Source organism: Hylobates moloch, unplaced genomic scaffold, assembly GCF_009828535.3.
Source record: "Hylobates moloch isolate HMO894 unplaced genomic scaffold, HMol_V3 SCAFFOLD_13, whole genome shotgun sequence".
In the NCBI taxonomy this organism is placed as follows: Eukaryota; Metazoa; Chordata; class Mammalia; order Primates; family Hylobatidae; genus Hylobates; species Hylobates moloch.
In genome coordinates, this window is record NW_026652288.1 from 100,797,512 (window position 1) to 100,818,749 (window position 21,238).

A 21,238-nucleotide genomic window follows, 5' to 3' on the forward strand; every position below is an offset into this window, starting at 1 on the left:
TTGGTAATAATGTGTGAGTCAGTTATTGTGAGATCTGGTAATATAAAAGCATGTAGCACCTCCTCTTGCTCTCTCTTCCTCCTGCTTTAGCTGTATGAAATGCCTCACTTCCTTTTGCCTTCTGCCGTGATTGTAAGTTCCCTGAGGCCTCTCCACAAACTGATGCCACCATGCTTCCTGTTCAACCTGCAGAACCGTGAGCCAATTAAACCTCTTTTCTTCATAAAATTATCCAGTCTCAAGTATTTTTCTTTTTTTCTTTCTTTTTTTTTTTTTTTTGTGGCAGGGTCTCACTCTGTCACCCAGGCTGGAGCACAGTGGCACGATCTCTACTCACCGCAACCTCTGCTTCCCAGGTTTAAGTGATTTTCCTGCCTCAGCCATCCCAGTAGCTAGGACTACAGGTGCGTACCACCATGCCTGGCTATTTTTTTTTTTGTATTTTTGGTAGAGATGGTGTTTCACCATGTTGACCAGACTGGTCTTGAACTCCTGAACTCATGTGATCCCCCCCGCCAACTCAGCCTCCCAAAGTGCTGGGATTACAGGCGTAAGCCACCGCACACAGCCAGGTATTTTTTTTTTTTTTATAGCAATGTGAGAATGACCTAACACAAAGATAGAGATAACATCCCCTTTCAAAACAAATAGTAGGTTTCTTTACAGGCCAGAATAAGAAAGATAGTATTTCCCATCAAGGCAAAGGTCAAGCACACTTAATGCCCATTATAAAAGATTAATGATCCCTAAGCTTGAGATCCCCATCCCGTAACAAATCCTATTTAGTGTGCAGAAATCATTTGTCCCTTATACCAACTTTGGGCCATGTGAATTATTGACATTTGGGAAAATGCTGCCAATGTTGATGCTCTGGCCATTGCTATTTCTGTGAGTAACGAACTGTCATTTGTCTCTGCTAACATCCATGAAATTGTGGCAAGCTAACTTATTTGCTTGCAAGTGGAATAAAATCTCAGATCCTTCATAGTTCTTGGCGTCTGATGTAGTAGCAATGATCAGAGTTATAATTTGGTTAAAGTTATAGTAGCTTACTGCTATCTACTATGATCCAACTCTTTTTTACAGAGATCGAACAGACGAATTGATTAGAAAAGTGCTACTAGCTTCCCTACATCTCTTAAATATTTGACAAGGGGATCACATCAATTCCTTTGAAATGTGTTATTTATTTATCTTTAGGGTCGAGACGTACAGTTTCAGAAGCTGCAATTGGCACTTTAAGTTGGCTTTTATTCCAAAGGTCAAAGAAGCAATTTAAAAGTTCTGCCAAAATCTAAGTACGTCCATCTTGATTATACATATCTTGGCTATGGAAGTAACTATAAGGTAGTCTACAGACACAGTGAACCCACTGAGCAACAGACTGGGATCAAAACTCCATTTAACACCTGTCCTCTATAAATGCCCTTCCTCACCAGGTGGCTAAGATGACATTTCAGGTCCCCTGATAGCAGTCAGTTCAGTCCTCACACCTAACAGTCTTAAAATCACCTAGGAAATGTTGCCTTGTCAAATGGTTACAGGTTTCTGCAGGAAAATTTGGAGAAAAATTATTCGATATACTTGCATGTATCTAGTTCCCCTTTCAATCAATAGGACCTAGGGCTGTGAACAGACTTATATGAAAACTGAAAGGGCTGTGATTTTCCGAAGCGGCATTCAGGGCAGATTGATATCTCTTTCTCTCTCTCTCCACCTGTCTGTCATCCCTAGGAAATTCATGATCTATTGGGCATCACCATTGCTCTCTGATAGCCAAGGTTCTCTGATTGCCACTCCTGTATTTCTGTGCATTAACTTTGCACTTCTGCCATTCCCATGGTACTATTCCAATGGCCTGTTCCATTCCAGAGGCCCACTTTCCTCATACTTTTTAGATAGCCTAGTTCTATAGCAGCATCTTCCACTGATGAAGGCAGCTACTACTGAGCTTCTCAATGATTTCAGTGCCTTCCTCACCTGTGCATTCATTAGTGCCTTAATGAGGCAGTATCCTTCAGGCGTTAGGTGATATTTCTCAGCTGTGGCATAGTAAATCCATTCAAACATTTCCACTTCCCAAAGCCCTCTGACAAATTCCACAGTTATGTGGCATGAAAATTTTGACCTCTTGGCCAGGTGTGCTGGCATGCACCTGTAATCCCAACTACTTGGGAGGCTTAGGCAACAGAATCACTTGAATTTGAGAGTCGGAGGTTGCAGCGAGCCGAGGTTGCACCACTGCACTCCAGCGTGGGTGACACAGCAAGAATCTGTCTCAAAAAAAAAAAGGCATCTCCACCTCATTTAGAGTAAGCCATCACCAATGCCAGGCTTCAAGAAATCATCACAGCAAATTATTGGGCTGTGCTTCCCTACTCAGGTTGCATTAAAACTTGATTCGGAGTATCAGCCCTGGAGGCGATGTGGAATGAGAGTTAAGGATCCTGAGGACGCCAAAAGTCATATTGCAAGTCATCTGCTTTGAGTGAGGTTATTACATGGTCTTTATGTTGGGCTGTTTTCTTCTGGCAAGTGGACAGGACTGATTCTGCTGGCCATGACAGCTCAAAGAATTTAGAAGTTCAAAATCCCCCAAAATCTTTATTCCCGGCCTCAGGGACCCATCAGTTTACTTCTTTTTTGCAGTTCTTGCAACTTTGTAATTATAAATGCCCCTAAACAAATCAATTGCAACAGCCACTTGACTTTCTAATGCCCTTCCTTCTACCCACACCTCATTCTACTTAACCACAGGTGAAGTTTTTAATAATTGTGATTCATTACAGGCCAGTAATTTTGTCATTTCACTTGACAACAGAAACAAAGTGAGCCCCTGTGACTTCCAGAACATGGCTGATCTAACCCCAAAACGTCATCTTGAGGATTGGCTTTTGAGGCCCCCTCCTCTCCTTGTATCAATTATATTTGCCTGGGGCTGTAAGAGAATAGGTGGCAAAACCTACAAAGTGCTAACACTTTATTGGGAGTTGTGAGGGCAGCTGGAGTAAAGAGAAAAGGATAATGAGGCACAGAAATGAAAATACAAGGTGATATTTTCTTTGCAGGCCACATTTTTATGGGCAATTCAAGGCCATAGGATAAGTGTACATTTAACACTAATAACTGTCAAACAGGTTTTTCTTTTTTTTTTGAGATGGTGTCTCACTCTGTCACCCAGGCTGGAGCGCAGTGGCGTGATCTCGGCCTCCCTGGTTCAAGCAATTCTCCTGCCTCAGCCTCCTGAGTAGCTGGGATTACGGGCACCTGCCATCACGCCTGGCTAATTTTTGTATTTTTAGTAGAGATGACTTTTCACCACATTGGCCAGGCTAGTCTCAAACTCCTGACTACAAGTGATCCACCCACCTTGGCCTCCCAAAGTGCTGGGATTACAGATGTGAGCCACAGCGCCCAGCCTAAACAGTTTTTTAAAATGGTTGTAACATTTAACTCACAGTAATGTGTGAACTCTGGTTCCTTCCCTTTAAAGTTCAGCTCCATTTTGAGACTAGCAAAGCACATTCCTTGCTGGTCAGGACCCACATTCATGGGATGTTTATAGTAAAGGAAACAGCCTAATGATACCTGCAAGGACACACTTCTACAATAACAAAGTCCAGGTGTCCCAATACCCATAACGATATATGTTTGTGAGATAATAACAGTTATGCTCTGATGTACTCACACACCAGACTGTCAAAGCTAGTTCTCTTTAAGTCAATAGAGTAATAAATTTGTCACACTGTCTGCTCACCTGCACATAGACACAGCTTAGCTTAGTTTTTACATAGACAAGACCCCTATATATGAAAAACTTAAAACTAAGACAATGCATTCCTCCACTTCTTTCTTTCTTTTTTTTTTTTTTGAGATGAAGTCTCACTCTGTCGCCCAGGCTAGAGTGCAGTGGCACCATCTAGGCTTACTGCAACCTCCACCTCCCAGGTTCAAGTGATTCTCCTTCTCCAGCCTCCTGAGTAGCTGAGATTACTGGCGCCCGCCACCACGCCCAACTAATTTTTGTATTTTTAGTAAAGACAGGGTTTCACCATGTTGGCGAGGCTGGTCTTAGATTCCTGACTTTAGGAGATCCACCCACCTTGACTTCCCAAAGTGCTGGGATTACAGGCATGAGCCACCGCACCAGGCGCCTTCACTTGTTTTCTGAGGACACCCTTCTCCGCAATGGAGTAGCTTTTAATAAACTTGCTTTTTCCACTGCACTTTGTGACTCATCTTGAATTCCCTCCTGCACAAGTTTCAAGAACTCTTTCTGGGGTCTGGTTCAAGACCCCTATTTCCAGTGACAATTCATTCCCTACTCTGTAGATGCTACTTTCTCTTAAGCCTCGTGGAGTTTCACATTACATACACGCAGTACAGGCTTTGACCAAGGACTTGGGAGCCCCTGTGCGCAGCTCTGTCCTCTTCAGTACCCTACTCCATAAGTTCCAATTGGGTCAGCAGTCCTGCATTCTATTCTTTGCCTTCCCAGACAGACCCTTCTTGGACTCTACTTCCCTCATAAAAGTTGGGAAACAGGCCCCAAGTACAAAGTCGGCAATAGTATGGGAGGCTAAATTTCATGTGTTACCCTTCTCTCATGGGTCATTGTGATATTGTGAAACATATATTCGGTCTTTGACCCTGTTTCCTGGCATACAACCAAAATCTTTAGACTGCTTTGTATGCTAATGATTGACTAATAGCAAGCAGCCCCTATGTAGCTTTGAGGAGTGTGAGCGCAAGTGCAAGGGTGGGGCTGGTAATCAGAAAAAAACAAACCCTGGTCACAGGGTTGATATTTTCAGGCCCACTCCACAACCTCCAGAGATGGGGAAGGGACTGAAGGTTAAGCTGATCACCAATGGCCAGTGATTTAATCAATCATGCCTACATAATGAGGCTTCCATCAAAACCCAGGTTCAGAGAGCTTCTGCATAGCTGAACACGTGGAGGTTTCTGGAGTATGGGGCTCCCAGGGAGGGCATGGAAATTTTGTTCCCCTTCTCACTTGCCTTGCTCTATGCATCTCATCTCTTCATCTATATCCTTTGTAATATGCTTTATAATAAACTAGTAAGTGTAAGTTAGTGTTTCCCTGAGTTCTGCGTGCTACCCTAGAAATTTTTTTTTTTTTTTTTGAGATGGAGTTTCACTGTTTCATCCAGGCTGGAGTGCAATGGCGCGATCTTGGCTCACTGCAACCTCTGCCCCACTGGGTTCAAGTGATTCTCCTGCTTCAGCCTCCCGAGTAGCTAGGATTATACGCGCCTGCCACCATGCCCGGCCAATTTCTGTATTTTTAGTAGAGACGGGGTTTCACCATTTTGGCCAGGCTGGTCTCGATCTCCTGACCTCAGGTGATCTGCTCACCTCAGCCTCCCAAAGTGCTGGGATTACCGGCATGAGCCACTGCACCTGGCCTACTCTACAAAATTAATCAAACCCAAGGAGGGGGTTCTGTGACCCCTGATTTATAGCTGGTCGGTCAGAAGCACAAGTAGAACAACTTGGGACCTGTGGTTGGCATAGGAAGTGAAGGGCAGTCTTGGGGACTGAGCCCTAAGCTGCTGGATCTGATACCATGTCCGGGTAGACAGTGTCAGAATTGGATTGGAGTTCACCCAGCTGGTGTCTGCTACAGAACTAATTGTTGCATGGTGTATAAGGAAATCCCTTCACACATTTGGATTTGGTGATGGGAGTCTTCTGTGTTGATGATTGTTATTGTGGTGTGAGGGCGGAGGAAAAACAGTTTGTGTTTTTTCCACTGCCAGAGTCATGCTACCCATTGCCTAGTGCTTCAGAACATTCATCTCATATGTTTTCTCTAGCTTTTTCATCATTTTTGGAGAAGAAATTGTTTAGAACCATTTATTCCTTCTTGGGCAAAAGTTCAAGTCTAAATATGTTTTTAAATTTTATTAGTTTTGGAATATTTCCAATGAAAAATTAAATAATCACCAATGCACCACACTCAGATTCAAGGTAAAGATGCTGCTGTATTTGTCTTTACATATGTAACTGAAACATATTCTTTTGGTTATCTATTGCTGCATAATAGAGCATGCTACAGCTTCTTAGCTTTATGCAATAGCATGTGTTTATTTATTCAAATTTCTGCAAATTGGGTAAGGTCAGAGAGCTCATCTTACCTGTGTCACATGTGGCTTCTCTTGACATAGCTCAAGTGGGTTTTGAAGATCAGTTTCCAAAGTGGTTGGCAATCAGCTAGATGTCGGCTGTCAGCTGGGAGCTCCATTATGTTGGCTGGGGTGTTTGTTTTCTTCCACATAGCCTTTCCATACAGCCAGTTTCCAACAGCATATTAATGTGTCCAGAATTGGTGGGTTCTTGGTCTCACAGACTTAATGAAGCCGCAGACCCTCGCAGTGAGTGTTACAGTTCTTAAAGATGGTGTGTCTGGAGTTTGTTCATTTCTCCCGTCCGGAGTTATTCCTTCCTCCCATCCAGAGTTGTTCATTCCTCCCGGTGGGCTCGTGGTCTCTCTGGCTTCAGGAGTGAAGCTGCAGACCTTCGCAGTGAGTGCTACAGCTCTTAAGAGCAGTACGGACCCAAAGAGTAAGCAGCAGCAACGTTTATTGCAAAGAGCAAAAAAACAAAGCACCCACAGCGTGAAAGTCACCCAGCAGATAGCTGCTGCTAGCTCGGACAGCTTGCTTTTATTCCCTTATCTGACCCCACTCACATCCTGCTGATTGGTCCATTTTACAGAGAGCTGATTGGTCCATTTTACAGAGAGTAGATTGGTCCATTTTGACAGGGTACTGACTGGTGCATTTACAATCCCTGAGCTAGACAGAGAATGCTGATTGGTGCACTTACAATCCTCTAGCTAGACATAAAAGTTCTCCAAGTCCCCACTAGATTAGCTAGACACAGAGCACCGATTGGTGCTTTTACAAACCTTGAGCTAGGCACAGGGTGCTGATTGGTGCATCTACAAACCTGAGCTAGACACAGGGTGCTGATTGGTGCATCCACAAACCCTGAGCTAGACACAGAGTGCTGATTGGCACATATACAATCCTCCAGGTAGACATAAAAGTTCTCCAAGTCCCCACCCGACTCAGGAGCCCAGCTGGCTTCACCTCCTGGATCCCACACTGCGCCGGGCCGCCAGTGGAGCTGCCCGTTAGTCCCGCATTGCATGCCCGCACTCTTCAGCCCTTGGGTGGTCGATGGGACATGGCGCCTTGGAGCAGGAGGTGGCGCCCTTCAGGGAGGCTTGGCCACACGGGAGCCCATGGGGGTGGGGGCTCGGGCGTGGCGGGCTGCGGGGGCTCGGGCGTGGGGGGCTGCAGGTCCTGAGCCCTGCCCTGCCAGGAGGTGGCTGAGGCCCAGCAAGAGTTCCAGCGAGGCGCTCAGTGCTGGGGGACCTGGCACACCCTTGGCAGCTGCTGGCCCGGGTGCTAAGCCCCTCACTGCCTGGGGCCAGCAGTGCCTGCCAGCTTCTCCCAGTGCGGGGCCCACCGAGCCTGTGCCCACTCGGAACTGGTGCTGGCCCGCAAGCAGCGCGGCGCAGCCCCAGTTCCCGTCTGTGCCTCTCCCTCCACACCTCCCTGCAAGCAGAGGGAGCCGGCTCTGGCCTTGGCCAGCCCAGAGAAGTGCTCCCACAGTGCAGCAGCAGGCTGAAGGGCTCCTCAAGTGCAGCCAGATTGGATGCTGACGCTGAGGAGGCGTGGAGAGCAAGCGACGGCTGCTGGCACGTTGTCACCTCTCATTAGGATAGCCTCTTTTTTTTGTTTTGTTTTGAGATGGAGTCTCCCTCTGTCACCCAGGCTGAAGTGCAGTGGCACCATCTTGGCTCATTGCAACCTCTGCCTCCCTGGTTAATGCTATTCTCCTTCCTCAGCCTCCCGAGAAGCTGGGCCTATAGGCATGCACCACTACGCCCAACTAATTTTTTGTATTTTTAGTAGACACAGTGTTTCAGCATGTTGGCCAGACTGGTCTCGAATTCCTGACCTCAGGCGATCTGCCCAGCTCCGCTTCCCAAAGTACTGGGATTACAGGCATGAGCCATCACACCCAGCCAGCTTTTTTTTTTTTTTTTTTCCTTTTAACAAGACAACTGACTTCCTTAAGAGCATGAAAACAGAAGTTGCCTGGCCTTCTTATGTCAAGGCTTATAAGTCTCAGAATGTCACTTCTACTGCATTTTATTGGTTAATTAGTTACAGGTCCAGCCCAGGTTCAACAGGAGGGGAAATTGATTCCACATTTTGATGGAAGGTTACAATGTCGTACTGCAGGAGGGCATGTGTGGCGAGAAGCAATGTTGTGGTCATTTTTAAAGCAATAATCTGTGACATGCATTTTCTTTTTTTTTTTTTTTTTTTTTTTTTTTTTTTGAGACGGAGTCTCGCTCTGTCGCTCAGGCTGGAGTGCAGTGGCGCCATCTCGGCTCACTGCAAGCTCTGCCTCCTGGGTTCACGCCATTCTCCTGCCTCAGCCTCTCCGAGTAGCTGGGACTACAGGCGCCCGCCACCACGCCCGGCTAATTTTTTTTTGTATTTTTAGTAGAGACGGGGTTTCACCGTGGTCTCGATCTCCTGACCTCGTGATCCGCCCGCCTCGGCCTCCCAAAGTGCTGGGATTACAAGCGTGAGCCACCGCGCCCGGCGACATGCATTTTCCTACATTCTGTTTTCCCTTTTCTCCATTCTAGAGGTAGCTACTGTAATCAATGTCTATATTTCCCATTCATATTTGTATAGTTTTACCAGACTTCTCTCTAGCACTGAATGCTCTTCATACTTTAAGCATTTTCCACATAGGGCAAAATGAAATCTTGAGGAAATCTCACAAATCTGAGATCACAAGAAAAGTAGCCTGTAGGAAAGGAATTTCCTAAACTATAGGCCTCCTGCAGAAAAACTGACTGAATGGTTCATCCTTTAAATTCGGTTCCAATGTTTTCCAGCTTGAAGATCTTCTATTTTTTAGTTTTGAGATGCGGTATTACTCTGTCGCCCAGGCTGGAGTACAGTGGCAAAATCTCAGCTCACTGCAACCTCCCCCTCTCCAGGCTCAAGTGATCCTCCCACCTCAGCCTCCTGAGTAGCTGGAACCACATGGTGCACACCACCACGTCCAGCTAATTTTTAATATTTTTGGTAGAGATGGGATTTCACAATGTTGCCCAGGCTGATCTGGAATTCCTGAGTTCAAGCAATCCACCCACTTTGTCCTCCCAAAGTGCTGGGATTACAGGTGTGAGCTGCTGTGCCTGGCTGAAGATCTTTTAATTAAGATTTCCCTCCATACATAGTTGTTTTTTGTTTTTGTTTTGTTTTTGTAAAAAACAAATAATTGGTTGAAATTATAGATAATTTTGGTTGAAAAAATAGATAATTGCAAATCACACGATCTTAGTAATATTTGTAAATTTTATATGTATTAATCACAGCTGCACTTGTATTCATTTAAAAATTCAAAATATGCTTTATGAAAAACTTTTAATTTATATAGTCTGTAGATTATTTTTGATGTACATATACATTTGTAGAAATTACCATAATAACTCTATCATACAAGATGTTTGTAGCTAACAGGTTAGGAAACTGATGCCATGGCTCACACTTTGCTGAATTCTCCTCTGTGTTAGCTCACAGTCCTCCTTGCGTTATGCTCCTTGTACTAATCAGTACCTGTGCCAATATGTATACTATCCCTAGATATGAAAACTGCTATCATCCTCCTCTAGTCCCTGCCAAGCTCCTAGCTGAGATTCCTTTGCCCTGGCTCCACATTGACTCACTTTATCATTGTCTCTTGCCTACACCCTTCTGATAGCCATAGAAAATCTCTCACATGACAATAGGTATTGATAATCTATTTCTTATTTTACTTCTTTTTCAAACTGGACATTTATCTGTAATAAATAAATGGCTCATAAACAAAAATTATACTTCACAAAATGTTGGTATAGCAAATGTGCCCTCACGGCAAAGCAGGAGATATCTGTTTCTTTTTAACTTAGTTGCTTCTCTAAATATTTTAAATTACACCTTCTGTCTATTAAGGTATAGGTTCTTTTTTTAAAAGTCCTTTCTTAAAAACTGTTTTTGGCTGGACATGGTGGCTCTTACGTGTAATCCCAGCACTTTGGGAGGCTGAGGCGGGTGGATCACGAGGTCAGGAGTTCAAGACCAGCCTGGCCAACATAGTGAAACCCTGTCTCTGCTAAAAATACAAAAAAAAAAAAAAAATTAGCCAGGTGTGGTGGCGGGTGCCTGTAATCCTACCCACTCGGGAGGCTGAGGTAGGAGAATTGCTTGAACCTGGGAGGTGGAGGTTGCAGTGAGCCGAGATCGTGCCACTGCACACCAGCCCAGGCAACAGTGCGAGACTTGGTCTCAAAAAAAAAAAAAAAAAAAAAGCCACTTTTTTTTTTAAAAAAACCTTACTTTTTGGAAAAGGATTATTTGGTCAGCATAGCCTAGATACGCTTCAATTATTCTTTACCAAATGCTTTATCCAGCAATTTACCCAATACATATTTCATGAGCAGCTATTATGTGCCAACACTATTCTGTGTACTGACAATTACAGTATTAAATCATGTAGACAAAGTTTCAGTCTTTGTGGTAGATTGGGCAGACATATAATATTGGCAGGAATAACTGACCTGGAGATTAAAAAAGGTGGGCAAGATATGGAATGACAGATTGGATTGCTATTTTAGATAAGATCAGGGAAAGTCACTAGGAGAAGGTGACATTTGAGCAGACACTTGAATAAAATTGGAGGAGTAAATCATACAGTTATTGGCATATGGGATCTTTCTAGGAAGAGGGACCAGTTAAGTGAAAAGGCCCTGAAGCAAGACTATGCATGGCTTATTCAAAGAACATCAAGTTGGTCAATATGAGGGCAGGGCAGTGAGAAGGGAATGAGAGGAAGCCAGGAGGTGACTTCAGCAGATGATGCTAACCACTTTAGACTGAATTCTGAGAAGATGAGATAGCATCCAAGGTTCATGTACAAATCAATGACATGCTCTGGCATGCTTTAAGATATAAGTCACTCTGGCTTCTGTGTCAGTAAACTCCAGGGGAACAAGAGTAGAAACAAGAAACTGCAAAGGAGGCTACAGCCAAAATCCAAGTGAGAGATGATGAGGGTTTAGACCACTGTAGTAGCAGTCAGGAAATGAGATGTGGAATTTTTGTTATATTTTAAAGCTTGAGTTGACTGAATCTGCTGAAGGATAAATGTAGGGTGTGAAAGAAAGAAGAGTAAAGAATAGATGACTCTAAAGTTTTCGATGTGACAACTGTGTGAGTACAGAGATGAAGTATACAAAGGAGCAATAGGTATTGAAGAAATTACAAGATCAGTTTTGGTTATTCCTGAATAAGTGCTAATTAAATATTCAAATTAGTATGAAAAAGTAGTCAGTTGGTGCTATGGTTTGAATGTGTCTCTCCAGAATACAGGTATTACCAATTGATAGTATTAAGAGGCAGGGCCTATAAGAGATGATTAGGTCTAAAGGGCTTCTCCCTGATTAACGGGATTAAGGCTTGTAAAATAAGCTTCATGCAACATTATTCCTCAATAAATCCTCCAGAGTAAGAATAGTTAGGAAGTAGAAGAAGTTTGAGAACTGTAGTATTGTCTGAATCAGAAACACTGTAGCATTTAAATGTTTGGAAAATGGGGGCAGAAACACTATGATAAGAAAGACTATGATAAGAAATGATGTAAGTGTGTGTGTGGGGGGGTGGGAATGGTTAGTTTTCATGTACAGTACAGTGGCAGTCAGTTGCCTAGCTAGGAATTCAAACTGCAGGTATTGCAACCCAGATTATTCTCAGAAGGCTATACTCTAAAGGAAGTTTTAGTAAGACCTTTAGCTATTTTTAAAATCTTAGATTAATAATAGGAACTCTAAAGCATCATTTAATGAATGCAAGAAATAGGTTTTCACTAGTAAAATTGTGGGTACTCAAAATATGTGGAGATATATGAATTGCCTGAAATATTTTAAAGAAATTCTACACTCTTATTTGGACAAGGTTTATGCGCCAAAGGAGTTTTTCAGCCTTTATTTTTTGCAATGATTCCCAAGGCATGATTCCAAAATAATGTCTGTGTTTGCACAAATCTTTTCTGGACTGTGTAGTCAGAATCCATAGAGGATAGGAAATTGGGACTTCAACATGTTTTCAAAACAGTCTTTATGACTTCTTTGTATCTATCTGCTAATAAATGTGTATGTGTACATACAAATATGTGTATATATGATATATAAAAATATATGTGACTAGGGCCAAGTGCGGTGGCTCATGCCTGTCATCCCTGCACTTTGGGAGGCCAAGGTGGGCAGATCACCTGAGGTCAGGAGTTCAAGACCAGCCTGGCCAACATGGTGAAACCTCTCCTCTACTAAAAATACAAAAATTAGCCAGGCGTGGCGGTGGTGCTTGTAATCCCAGCTATTCAGGAGGCTGAGGCAGGAGAATTGCTTGAACCCGGGAGGCGGAGGTTGCAGTGAGTTAAGATCGCGCCATTGCACTCCAACCTGGGCGACAAGAGCAAAACTCCATCGGAAAAAAAATGATATATGTATATATATGTGTGTGTGTGTGTGTGTGACTATGTGTATATGTACATTCATTATGTATAATATATGAACATTCATATATAATGTATGAATTTGGTTTCAGATGAACTTTTTTTGTAATCTGGTAGAAACATTTCAGGTAGAGTTGCTAGCCCATAACTATTTCCAATAACTGGCAGATAACACTATCCAAAAGAAACTCAAGTGTTGAGCATTCATTGACTTAGGTCACTTTTCCACAATGTGGTCAGTGATTTAGAGTTGTCTTGGGAGATAAGAAAAACACAAAATGAAATAAAAATAACAAACCAAAAGCAAAACAATGTTTCAAACATGAAAGTAGAGTCATCTTGGTTAAATGGTGACAATTAGCCAATAAAAGGAGAATGAGATTGATCTCTGTGTTAGCAACATGGAAGTCACTGCTAATGTTAATAAGAACAGTTTGTTTTTGGAGTGGTGTAGGCAAATGCATGATTAGTATAGATTCAAGAAAGAATGAGAGAGTAGGAAGTACAGACCATCAGAATAGACAAATATTCCAAAGAGGTTTGCTGTAAATAGGAGCATAAAAATATGATAATAGCTGAAGGGGACTGGAGCTATGGCAAGTGTTTGTTAAGGTGGAGGAATTATAGCAAGTTTTAGAGGAAAAATAATGATGCAGGAGAGAGAGAAAATTTTGGGAGAAATATGTTTGATAAAATGAAGAAACGGGGTCTCATTAGGGCTGATGTTCAGCAGACATGCACAACCAAAGCAATGATGACTGCTAAGATACTAACATACTTTCAGGACACTTTGTAAATAATTGCTCTTCTGAGCCCCTGGAGTGCTCCCACCTCCAACCTCCTTTCCCTTGGAACTTCTTGGACCTGCCCACCATCCAGAAACTAAAAGGTAACAATTGGAACAGAAGAAAACCCCACAGACTGCTTTGGTGCTATGTTTGTGCTTCTGCCATTCTGGTTGCTAAATGCCTTGACTATCACTCAACTATCCAGTGTCCAAATGAAGATGTCAGTCTTAGGAGAAGTAGATGGGTTGATAGATTTGGAAAGGGTATGATGTTCAGGTTCTCTTTTCAGTGCTGTTATTTTATTTATTTATTTATTTTTGAGACAGACTCTTGCTGTCGCCCATGCTAGAGTGCAGTGGAGTGCAGAGTTTTGCTCTGTTGCCCAGGCTGGAGATCTGGGCTCACTGCTATTTCTGCCTCCTGGGTTCAAATGATTCTCAGCCTCCCGAATAACTAGGGCTACAGGCATGGACCACCATGCCCAGCTAATTCTTGTATTTTTAGTAGAGATGAGGTTTCACTATGTTGGCCAGGCTGGTTTCAAACTTCTGACCTCAGGTGATTCACCCACCTGGACCTCTCAAAGTGCTGGGATTAGAGGCATGAGCTACCACGCCTGACCTCAGTGCTTTTATTTTCTCACAAATCTAAGACACTAAGAGTAAAAAGAGGCTAGGGACCTTGTTGGTATAAGGGAAGAAAGTGTGCTATCAGTGTGTTTTGGAGTAGGAAATTAATTGATCAGGGCAATATGTAGAGTGTATAGTAGATTAGCCATGTCTTGCATCTTGCTATGGAAGTAGAAAAGAGGAAGACAGAGACAAGGGAATTAAGGGTATTGAGTAGGGAGTGATTATCAAAATGAGCTGTCAAATTTAAGCCAGTTAAGGAGAAAATGGATATAGGGTCAAGAGAGAGGCAGTACCAGGGTGGCAGGGCAAACAGATTATAGGTTCTTGTGTAATTGAAGAACTGTTGAATGTGGGGTACCCCTAGGAGTGAGTTGGAGAGATAGAAGTGGTACTTGGAAGACATTTGAAATTGACAAAGAATGAGTTTTTAGTAATGACAAATTCTAATGAATTACCCTGAGAGGAGTTGGCGGAGATGGTGCAATGGCTTGAATGTTGTGCCTTCCAAAACTCACGTTGAAATTTAGTCACCAGCATGGCAGTATGAAGAGATGGAGACTTTGAGAGGTGATTGGGTCATGAGAGCTCTGCCCTTATGAATGCATTAATCCATTGCTGAATCACTAATGGGTTATCATTGGAGTGGGACTGGAGGCTTTACAAGAAGAAGAAGAGAGACCTCAGCTAGATCATTTAGCCTCTTCACCACGTGATGCTCTGTGTCACCTTGGGTCTCTGTAGAGATTCTCCGCCAGCAAGAAGGCTCTCACCAGATGGGACTCCTTCAATTGGAGGCATTCATAAGTGTAACAAACACATTCATTTTCTTTATAAATTACCAGTTTCAGATATTCTGTTATGAGCAACCGAAAATAGAGTAAGACAGATGGGATAGGGTGATATGGCTTGGCTGTGTTCCCACCCAAATCTCATCTTAAATTGTAGTTCCCATAATTCCCATATGTGGTGGGAGGGACCTGGTGGGAGATAATTGAATTATGGAGGCGGGTCTTTCCCATGCTATTCTCCTGATAGTGAGTAAGTATCATGAGATCTGATGGTTTTATAAAGGAGAAGTTTCCCCTACACAAGCTCTTTTGCTTGCCACCATATAAGATGTCACTTTGCTCCTCATTCACCTTCTGCCATGATTGTGAGGTCTCCCCAGCCATGTGGCGTCCATAAAACCTCTTTCCTGTATAAATTATCTGGTCTTGGGTGATGTCCTTATTAGCAGCGTGAGAACAGGCTAATACAATGGGGTATAAGCTCATCAGAATAGGGAAGTCAAGGCTGGGCGTGGTGGCTCATGCCTGTAATCCCAGCACTTTGGGAGGCTGAGGCAGGTGGATCACTTGAGATCAGGAGTTCAAGACCAGCCTGGCCAACATGGTGAAACCTCCTCTCTACTAAATATGCAAAAAATTAGCTGGGCGTGGGGTGCACTCTTGTAATCCCAACTACTTGGGAGGCTGAGGCATGAGAATCGCTTGAACCTGGGAGGTGGAGGTTGCAGTGAACCGAGATTGTGCCACTGCACTCCAGCCTCAGTGACACAGTGAGACTCCATCTCAGAAAAAAAAAATAATAATAATAAGGAAGTTTAAGGAAAGAGAGATCAAGTTACCAGAAGGAATGACTCTGTATGTTTATGTATACACTGAAATCATCAAGTGTTCTGTGATGACAGAGAATGAGAAAAAAAGGTCTCATCTGTAAGGAATAAGAAGTTACCCAGAAGTGTACAGATAATTGCAATAAGGATATGTAGTAGGTGATAGAATTTGAGGACATGAGCTTTAAAGAAGTTGAAAATATTTAAGAATACTAAAGACATATGTTCTAAAAAAGGCAATAAGGTAAAAACAACCATGGCACCTCCAGGTCCAGTGGGGTCTAGGGTATGTTAGAAGAAACAGCCTCTAATTTAGAGGGCTCTTGGAAAAGCAATGTCCCCAGGTGACACCTGAGTTCCAGTAAGAAAATAAGAGAAACGGAATGGTTACAAAGGAGATATGGGGAATTTTGTTAGTAACTGATTATGAATTCCATAGAGCAGGGTGAGGGGACTTGAGCAACTGGGGAAAGCTGAGAGCATGAATAGGGTTGGGGAACTTACATATGTTATGAGAGTCCAGACAAAAATGCTTCAAGGCCTGGAGTAAAGAGGCCTAAACAGTATGGTTGGATTATTGTCCTAATAGTCTCTATTATGGGCTGAATTATCTCTCCCTAAGATTCACATGTTGAAGCCCTAGCCTCCAGTACTTCAGAGGGACTGCACTGCAGACAGGGTCTTTAAGGAAGACATTTGGGTTGGCACTAATCCAATCTGCAAACTAAAAAGAGGGATTTCAGAAGAAACCAAATGTTCTGACACCTCGCTCTTGGACTTGTAGCCTCCAGAACTGTGAAAAACATACATAATAATTTCTGTTATTTAAGCCATTCAGTCTGTGGTATTTTGTTATGGCAACCTTAGAAAATTAATACAGTCTTCTTGGTGAAAGTGAATAACAGTTCTAATTGCATCCTCATTTTTGGAACTGTTCTCTTAGGTATATTATGCTGATGAGCTAGGAAGCACTGGGGCCCAAGGAGACAGACAATTCTTTCCAGAAGTATAGTTCTGTGGGTCCCCTTTCCTGTTTTGCCAAAGTCCAGTGTAATTTATTCATTTGCCTATTTTTTTAACTTACTTTTAATTTGTGATTCTTACTGATAATAAAATTGGATAACTATATTTATTTATGCAACAAATATTTATTGAGTGCCTATTATGTGCCAAGCACTATTCTAGATACACGGATAGTAGGGAATCAAACAGATAAACCCCTGCCTTACTAGAAGGTAAGCTCTAACTGGGGGTTGCCTTTGTGGAATTTGACTGTTTTCAAACTGGAGTTTTCATTTCTTATGACCAAAGTCTCCCTATTCCAAGCATTTTATTGTTACCAAATTCACTTTATAAAAGTAGAAAATGTATCATGTAATATCCACCTAGAAAAAAAATCAGTTGATGCCTCCATATTGCCTTATAAATAAAATCCTTATTTCTCACTATGGCATTCAAGTTGTGATTTGATGCTGAATTACTTGTTTGGCATCTGCCCCAAATTAGGGATCTGTATCCTTCCTGAGAAGCCTTATGCTTTCTTTTTTATTGCAAAATGGACATTTCAGGACACCAAAAGATGTAAACTTGTTACAGAAATTCACCATATGTTCATTCCCTGTAAATACGCAAAAGATACTAGCTCTTCCCCGTGTTACTGTCAGTCCTTTGCTAGAAGTTGCCTACTCTGTAATGCTGAGCTCTAATTGTGTGCTCAGCTAGGGGACCTATACAGAACAGGTGTGGAGTAGGAGAAGGAAGCCCAGCTATGGGGTGGATTTCCAGGTCATCTGCTCTAGTACGTGAAAAGGGCTCCAGGTTTTCATTACTTTTTCTGCTGAAAGCAGCTGATTCTCTAAACAATAGTTGTGGCTATTATACATGTTTCCATTTTTTCTCTAGGCCAGAAATGTGGATATTTTTATGCATATCTTACTGTAAGTGCATCATATTTTTAAGCATATCTTACTTTTGGCATATCTTACTGTAACAGTCACAGTCTAAGTAGGAAACAGGAGGTGCACTAAAAGTGATTTTACTGAAAAGAATGTAGACTATTTACAGAGGTGTTAACTGGGTTAAGAGAACTAGGGGAGGCCGGGCATGGTGGCTCGTGCCGGTAATCCCAGCACTTTTTGGAGGTCGAGGTGGGCAGATCACTTGAGGCCAGGAGTTCCAGACCAGCCTGGCCAACATGCCAAAACCCTGTCTCTACTAAAAATACAAAAAATTAGCCAGATGTTGTGGTGCACACCTGTAATCCCAGCTACTCAGGAGGCTGAGGCCGAGAATCACTGGAACATGGGAGGCAGAAGTTGCAGTGAGCCAAAAGGAGCTAGGGGAAGCCATTACACTCTAGGCCTGAAGGGACACTGGAAAGAAATTGTATTATTAGAGACCCATGAGAGCTGAAGCCATGGAAAAGAGGCCTCTAGACAGGCCTTGTAGTCATAGGGGGACAGGACTGTGGCCAAAATTTTGGGTTAAAGGAAAGAAGAATACTCTGATATTTCTCTCCTCCCTTCTTTTGATTTTCTGCCAGTGCTTCCCATTGGTCAATCACAACAGGAAGCCACAGGTCAAGGGGGCCTAGTGATTTATCTGTAGGCATCCAAGGGCACGGCTTGGTAGAGAAGTACAAACAACAGATTTGGGGAGGGAAACAGAAAATACTGCTATTATAAATATTCTCTAGACCACAGGAAGTTAAAAAAAATTACTAGATTACAGGGCAATTAAAAAATCCCCATAAATCTACCTTTCTAATACCACTTCCTTCTTATTCCCACATTTAACTTGCTGAGTGTTATCTCTGCCTAGCACTGGGGTGGGTAAACTTTTTCTGTAAAGCATACTTTAGACTTTGAGGCTTAAGAGGCAAGGCTGAAAATATTATGTCCTATTTATGTAGTGATTTAAAACGTAATTATTTGAACATATAAAAAACAGTCATTCAAATTCAGTGGGGTAGATTTGGCCTGTGGGCTATACTTTGCTACCCTCTGGCCTTTAAAGTCTTCTAAATTTTTGCTAGCCTAAAATCCACCTACTTTTCAATGTCAAGTTCAAATAAAACCTCCCCTATGTGGCCTCTCATACTGGGACTCTGAGCTGTGAGTGACAGAAAATCAACTATTACTAGCTTAAGCAAAACTGGGGATAAGTTGAGAGTTTGCAGGTTGCAGATCTCAGAATCCAGGAGTGGTCAAAATGCCAGCTGCTCTGGGGATATCCTGCTTTTCTACTGTGGTAACAACCGAACACGCCCTCTTCATCTCCCTTTCTCTTCTCTTTGCTTCTGTCTTCAGTTTGCCTTCATCATCTCCTAGAGGCAGATCTTTTCCACAAGAAACAGAATACGTAACTCTTTATGTACCCAGGAAAGTATTCTGTTTGACCTGTCTTGGTCACCCAGCCACCCTTTGATGAACCCATGTCGGTGGAGGAAGGGGGAAGAGTGATGTGGTAGTCTCGAGGTTCAGACATGGCACACGTTTGGGAGAGAAGCTCACCTCTGAGGAGTGGAGAAAGAGGCAGTTTCCCAAAAGGAGGATGCATTCTGTTGCCAGGAGATGAAACAGGAGAGGTTGTCTATTTTAGAGAGATAGAAATGTCACAATTACAGTCCAATGTGTGCAGCGCTGTAACAGAGATAAGTCTGACGCCTCGTTATCACCCACAGTACCTAACATCACACTTGGTAGACACATTCATGCGATTTTGATGAATGAATGACTCAGTCCTCCCAGCTGATTGTGTAGACACTCTACTCCAAACTGGCCCAGAATTTTATCAGCTGCTCTTCATTCTGTACGTTGTATTCGGGGTTTTTATGGCCATCTATCATCTCTCCTCTAATTCCAGGTGCAAAAAGAGTGTACGAGACAGAGGCAAGCATGCAGTAAACATCCTGTGTTAATCTCAATGCCAGAACCAGACCACAGAATGCTGACTACACCGCTCACGGGAACGATCATGTTTTAGGTGACCCGTGTGGCCTTTTTGTTGTGGCCTTTAGGATACAAAGCCCCCACCTAAAGACGCGACCCTCCCGTAGGAGGGGGGCAGGGCCCGGGGGCGGGAGCACAGCGGGGCCCCAGCCTCAGGCGGCGCGTCACTGAGCACAAAGGAGACAACAGTGAGGCGGCAGCGGGCGCTGATCTTCGCTCGCCAACCACTTGCAGTTGCGGTTACAGACCTGCAGCTCCCCCTCCCCCAGCCGGCCCGCCCGCCTTTCTGTCTCCTCTCTCCCTCCGTACTGGACGGCCCCGGTCCATTTCCGGGCTCCGGATATTTGGTATCGATTGGGGCCGGGGACGCAGAGCAGGTGGCCGCGGCGGGGCAGCTGGGCCGCCAGCCTGGTGCGTCGGGGACCGTCTCCCGCTGCTTCGGTCACCAGCCCCTGCCCGCCCGACCCGCTCCGTTCTCCGGCTTGCGAGCTCTGCCGGCCGGACTTTGCGCCGCGTCCGGCGCTGCTGCTGCGCTCGGGGCCCCGCTCGGCGCCGGCGGTGACCGGGAAGCCCGCGTTAAAGGGGCATCCGGAACCCTGGACCAGTATGGCTGAAGTCAGCATCGACCAGTCCAAGCTGCCTGGAGTCAAGGAAGGTAAGGGCCCCGGAGGGAGGGCGCGCGGGACCCTCCCCTCTCCCAGCCCGAGGTTCTCTCAGGTCAGGGGCGTTGCCATTTCGGCTCCCGCGGCCCTCGCCCGGTGCCCGCCCTGCGTTGGCCCTGCCTGGACGTGAAAGGAATTGAATTCAGGTTCTAGTGTGGGACCTTGGGCAAGTCACCGACGTTCCGAGCCTGTTTTTTCTCAAGGGGGTGGTGGGGGGGGGGTGGGCTAGCACCACCCCCAGCAAGTGGCTGTGCCCGCGTTCTCGTGCATCGCAAAGCCTCGGTGAACGCTGAGAACTGGGTACATCTGACTTACTACGCTTCTTAAAAATCGAGGCCCAGCCTGGCTGGCTTGAAGGCTGGGAAGTGGGGAGGGGTTGACATTCAGTTCCGTGTGGAGCCTTTGTTTTGAAACATGACTCTTTCCCTCCTTCTCTCCCTACTTTTCCTAGGCCGGCGTCTGGCTGGCTGACTGACTTTCCCACCTTCCTCAAGATTTAAAAGTTTAGTCTTGGCTGTGTTCTGCGCGGGCGGGAAGCCACTATAAGCATTTTCTTACAAACAAAACAAACACACAGTGAGCGAGGGGAACAGGGGACTGATGACCTTGTCATTGCTTTTTATACCAATGTCCAGGAAAGTAGAGATTAATACTGATCTGGCTTTAGCTGACAGCAAGTAACCTTTTGACTTCCCTTCTCTGTTTTTCCACTAGCTGCCTCAGGACCTAGCGTTTTTTACTGAGATCTTAGGTGCTGGATCGCCTTATGCCTTGCGTTATCTTTGTTTATTCTTTGGTCCTAGGAAGCATAGACGTTCCAGAGTGCTGATGCAGACCCCTGAGTTCCAAGGGCCTGCAAAATCGGCTTTTGTTGTGAATGTCATTTGTTTCGACTGAATACTGTAGCCTGAGGTGTCTTGGAGATGTGAAATTGAAAACAGTTGTTGCTTTCTTGGAACCGCTTGTTTTATTGCCAACT

The 21,238-nt window shown here is 44.0% G+C and overlaps 1 protein-coding gene across 2 annotated transcripts in view; it reads left to right on the plus strand.

Moving 5' to 3' along the window:
• Nucleotides 1-19,762: 19,762 nt before the first annotated feature.
• The window catches only part of CCDC50 (coiled-coil domain containing 50), a 65,006-nt gene continuing 63,530 nt past the window's right edge, over nucleotides 19,763-21,238 (plus strand). Inside the window, exon 1 of one of the 2 annotated variants that reach the window (XM_032171914.2) lies at nucleotides 19,763-20,252. In XM_032171914.2, the coding sequence (XP_032027805.1) occupies nucleotides 20,204-20,252 (49 nt within the window). In that variant the 5' untranslated portion in view covers nucleotides 19,763-20,203. The remainder of the gene's footprint in view (nucleotides 20,253-21,238) is intronic. The other variant, XM_032171913.2, reaches the window with a different exon arrangement.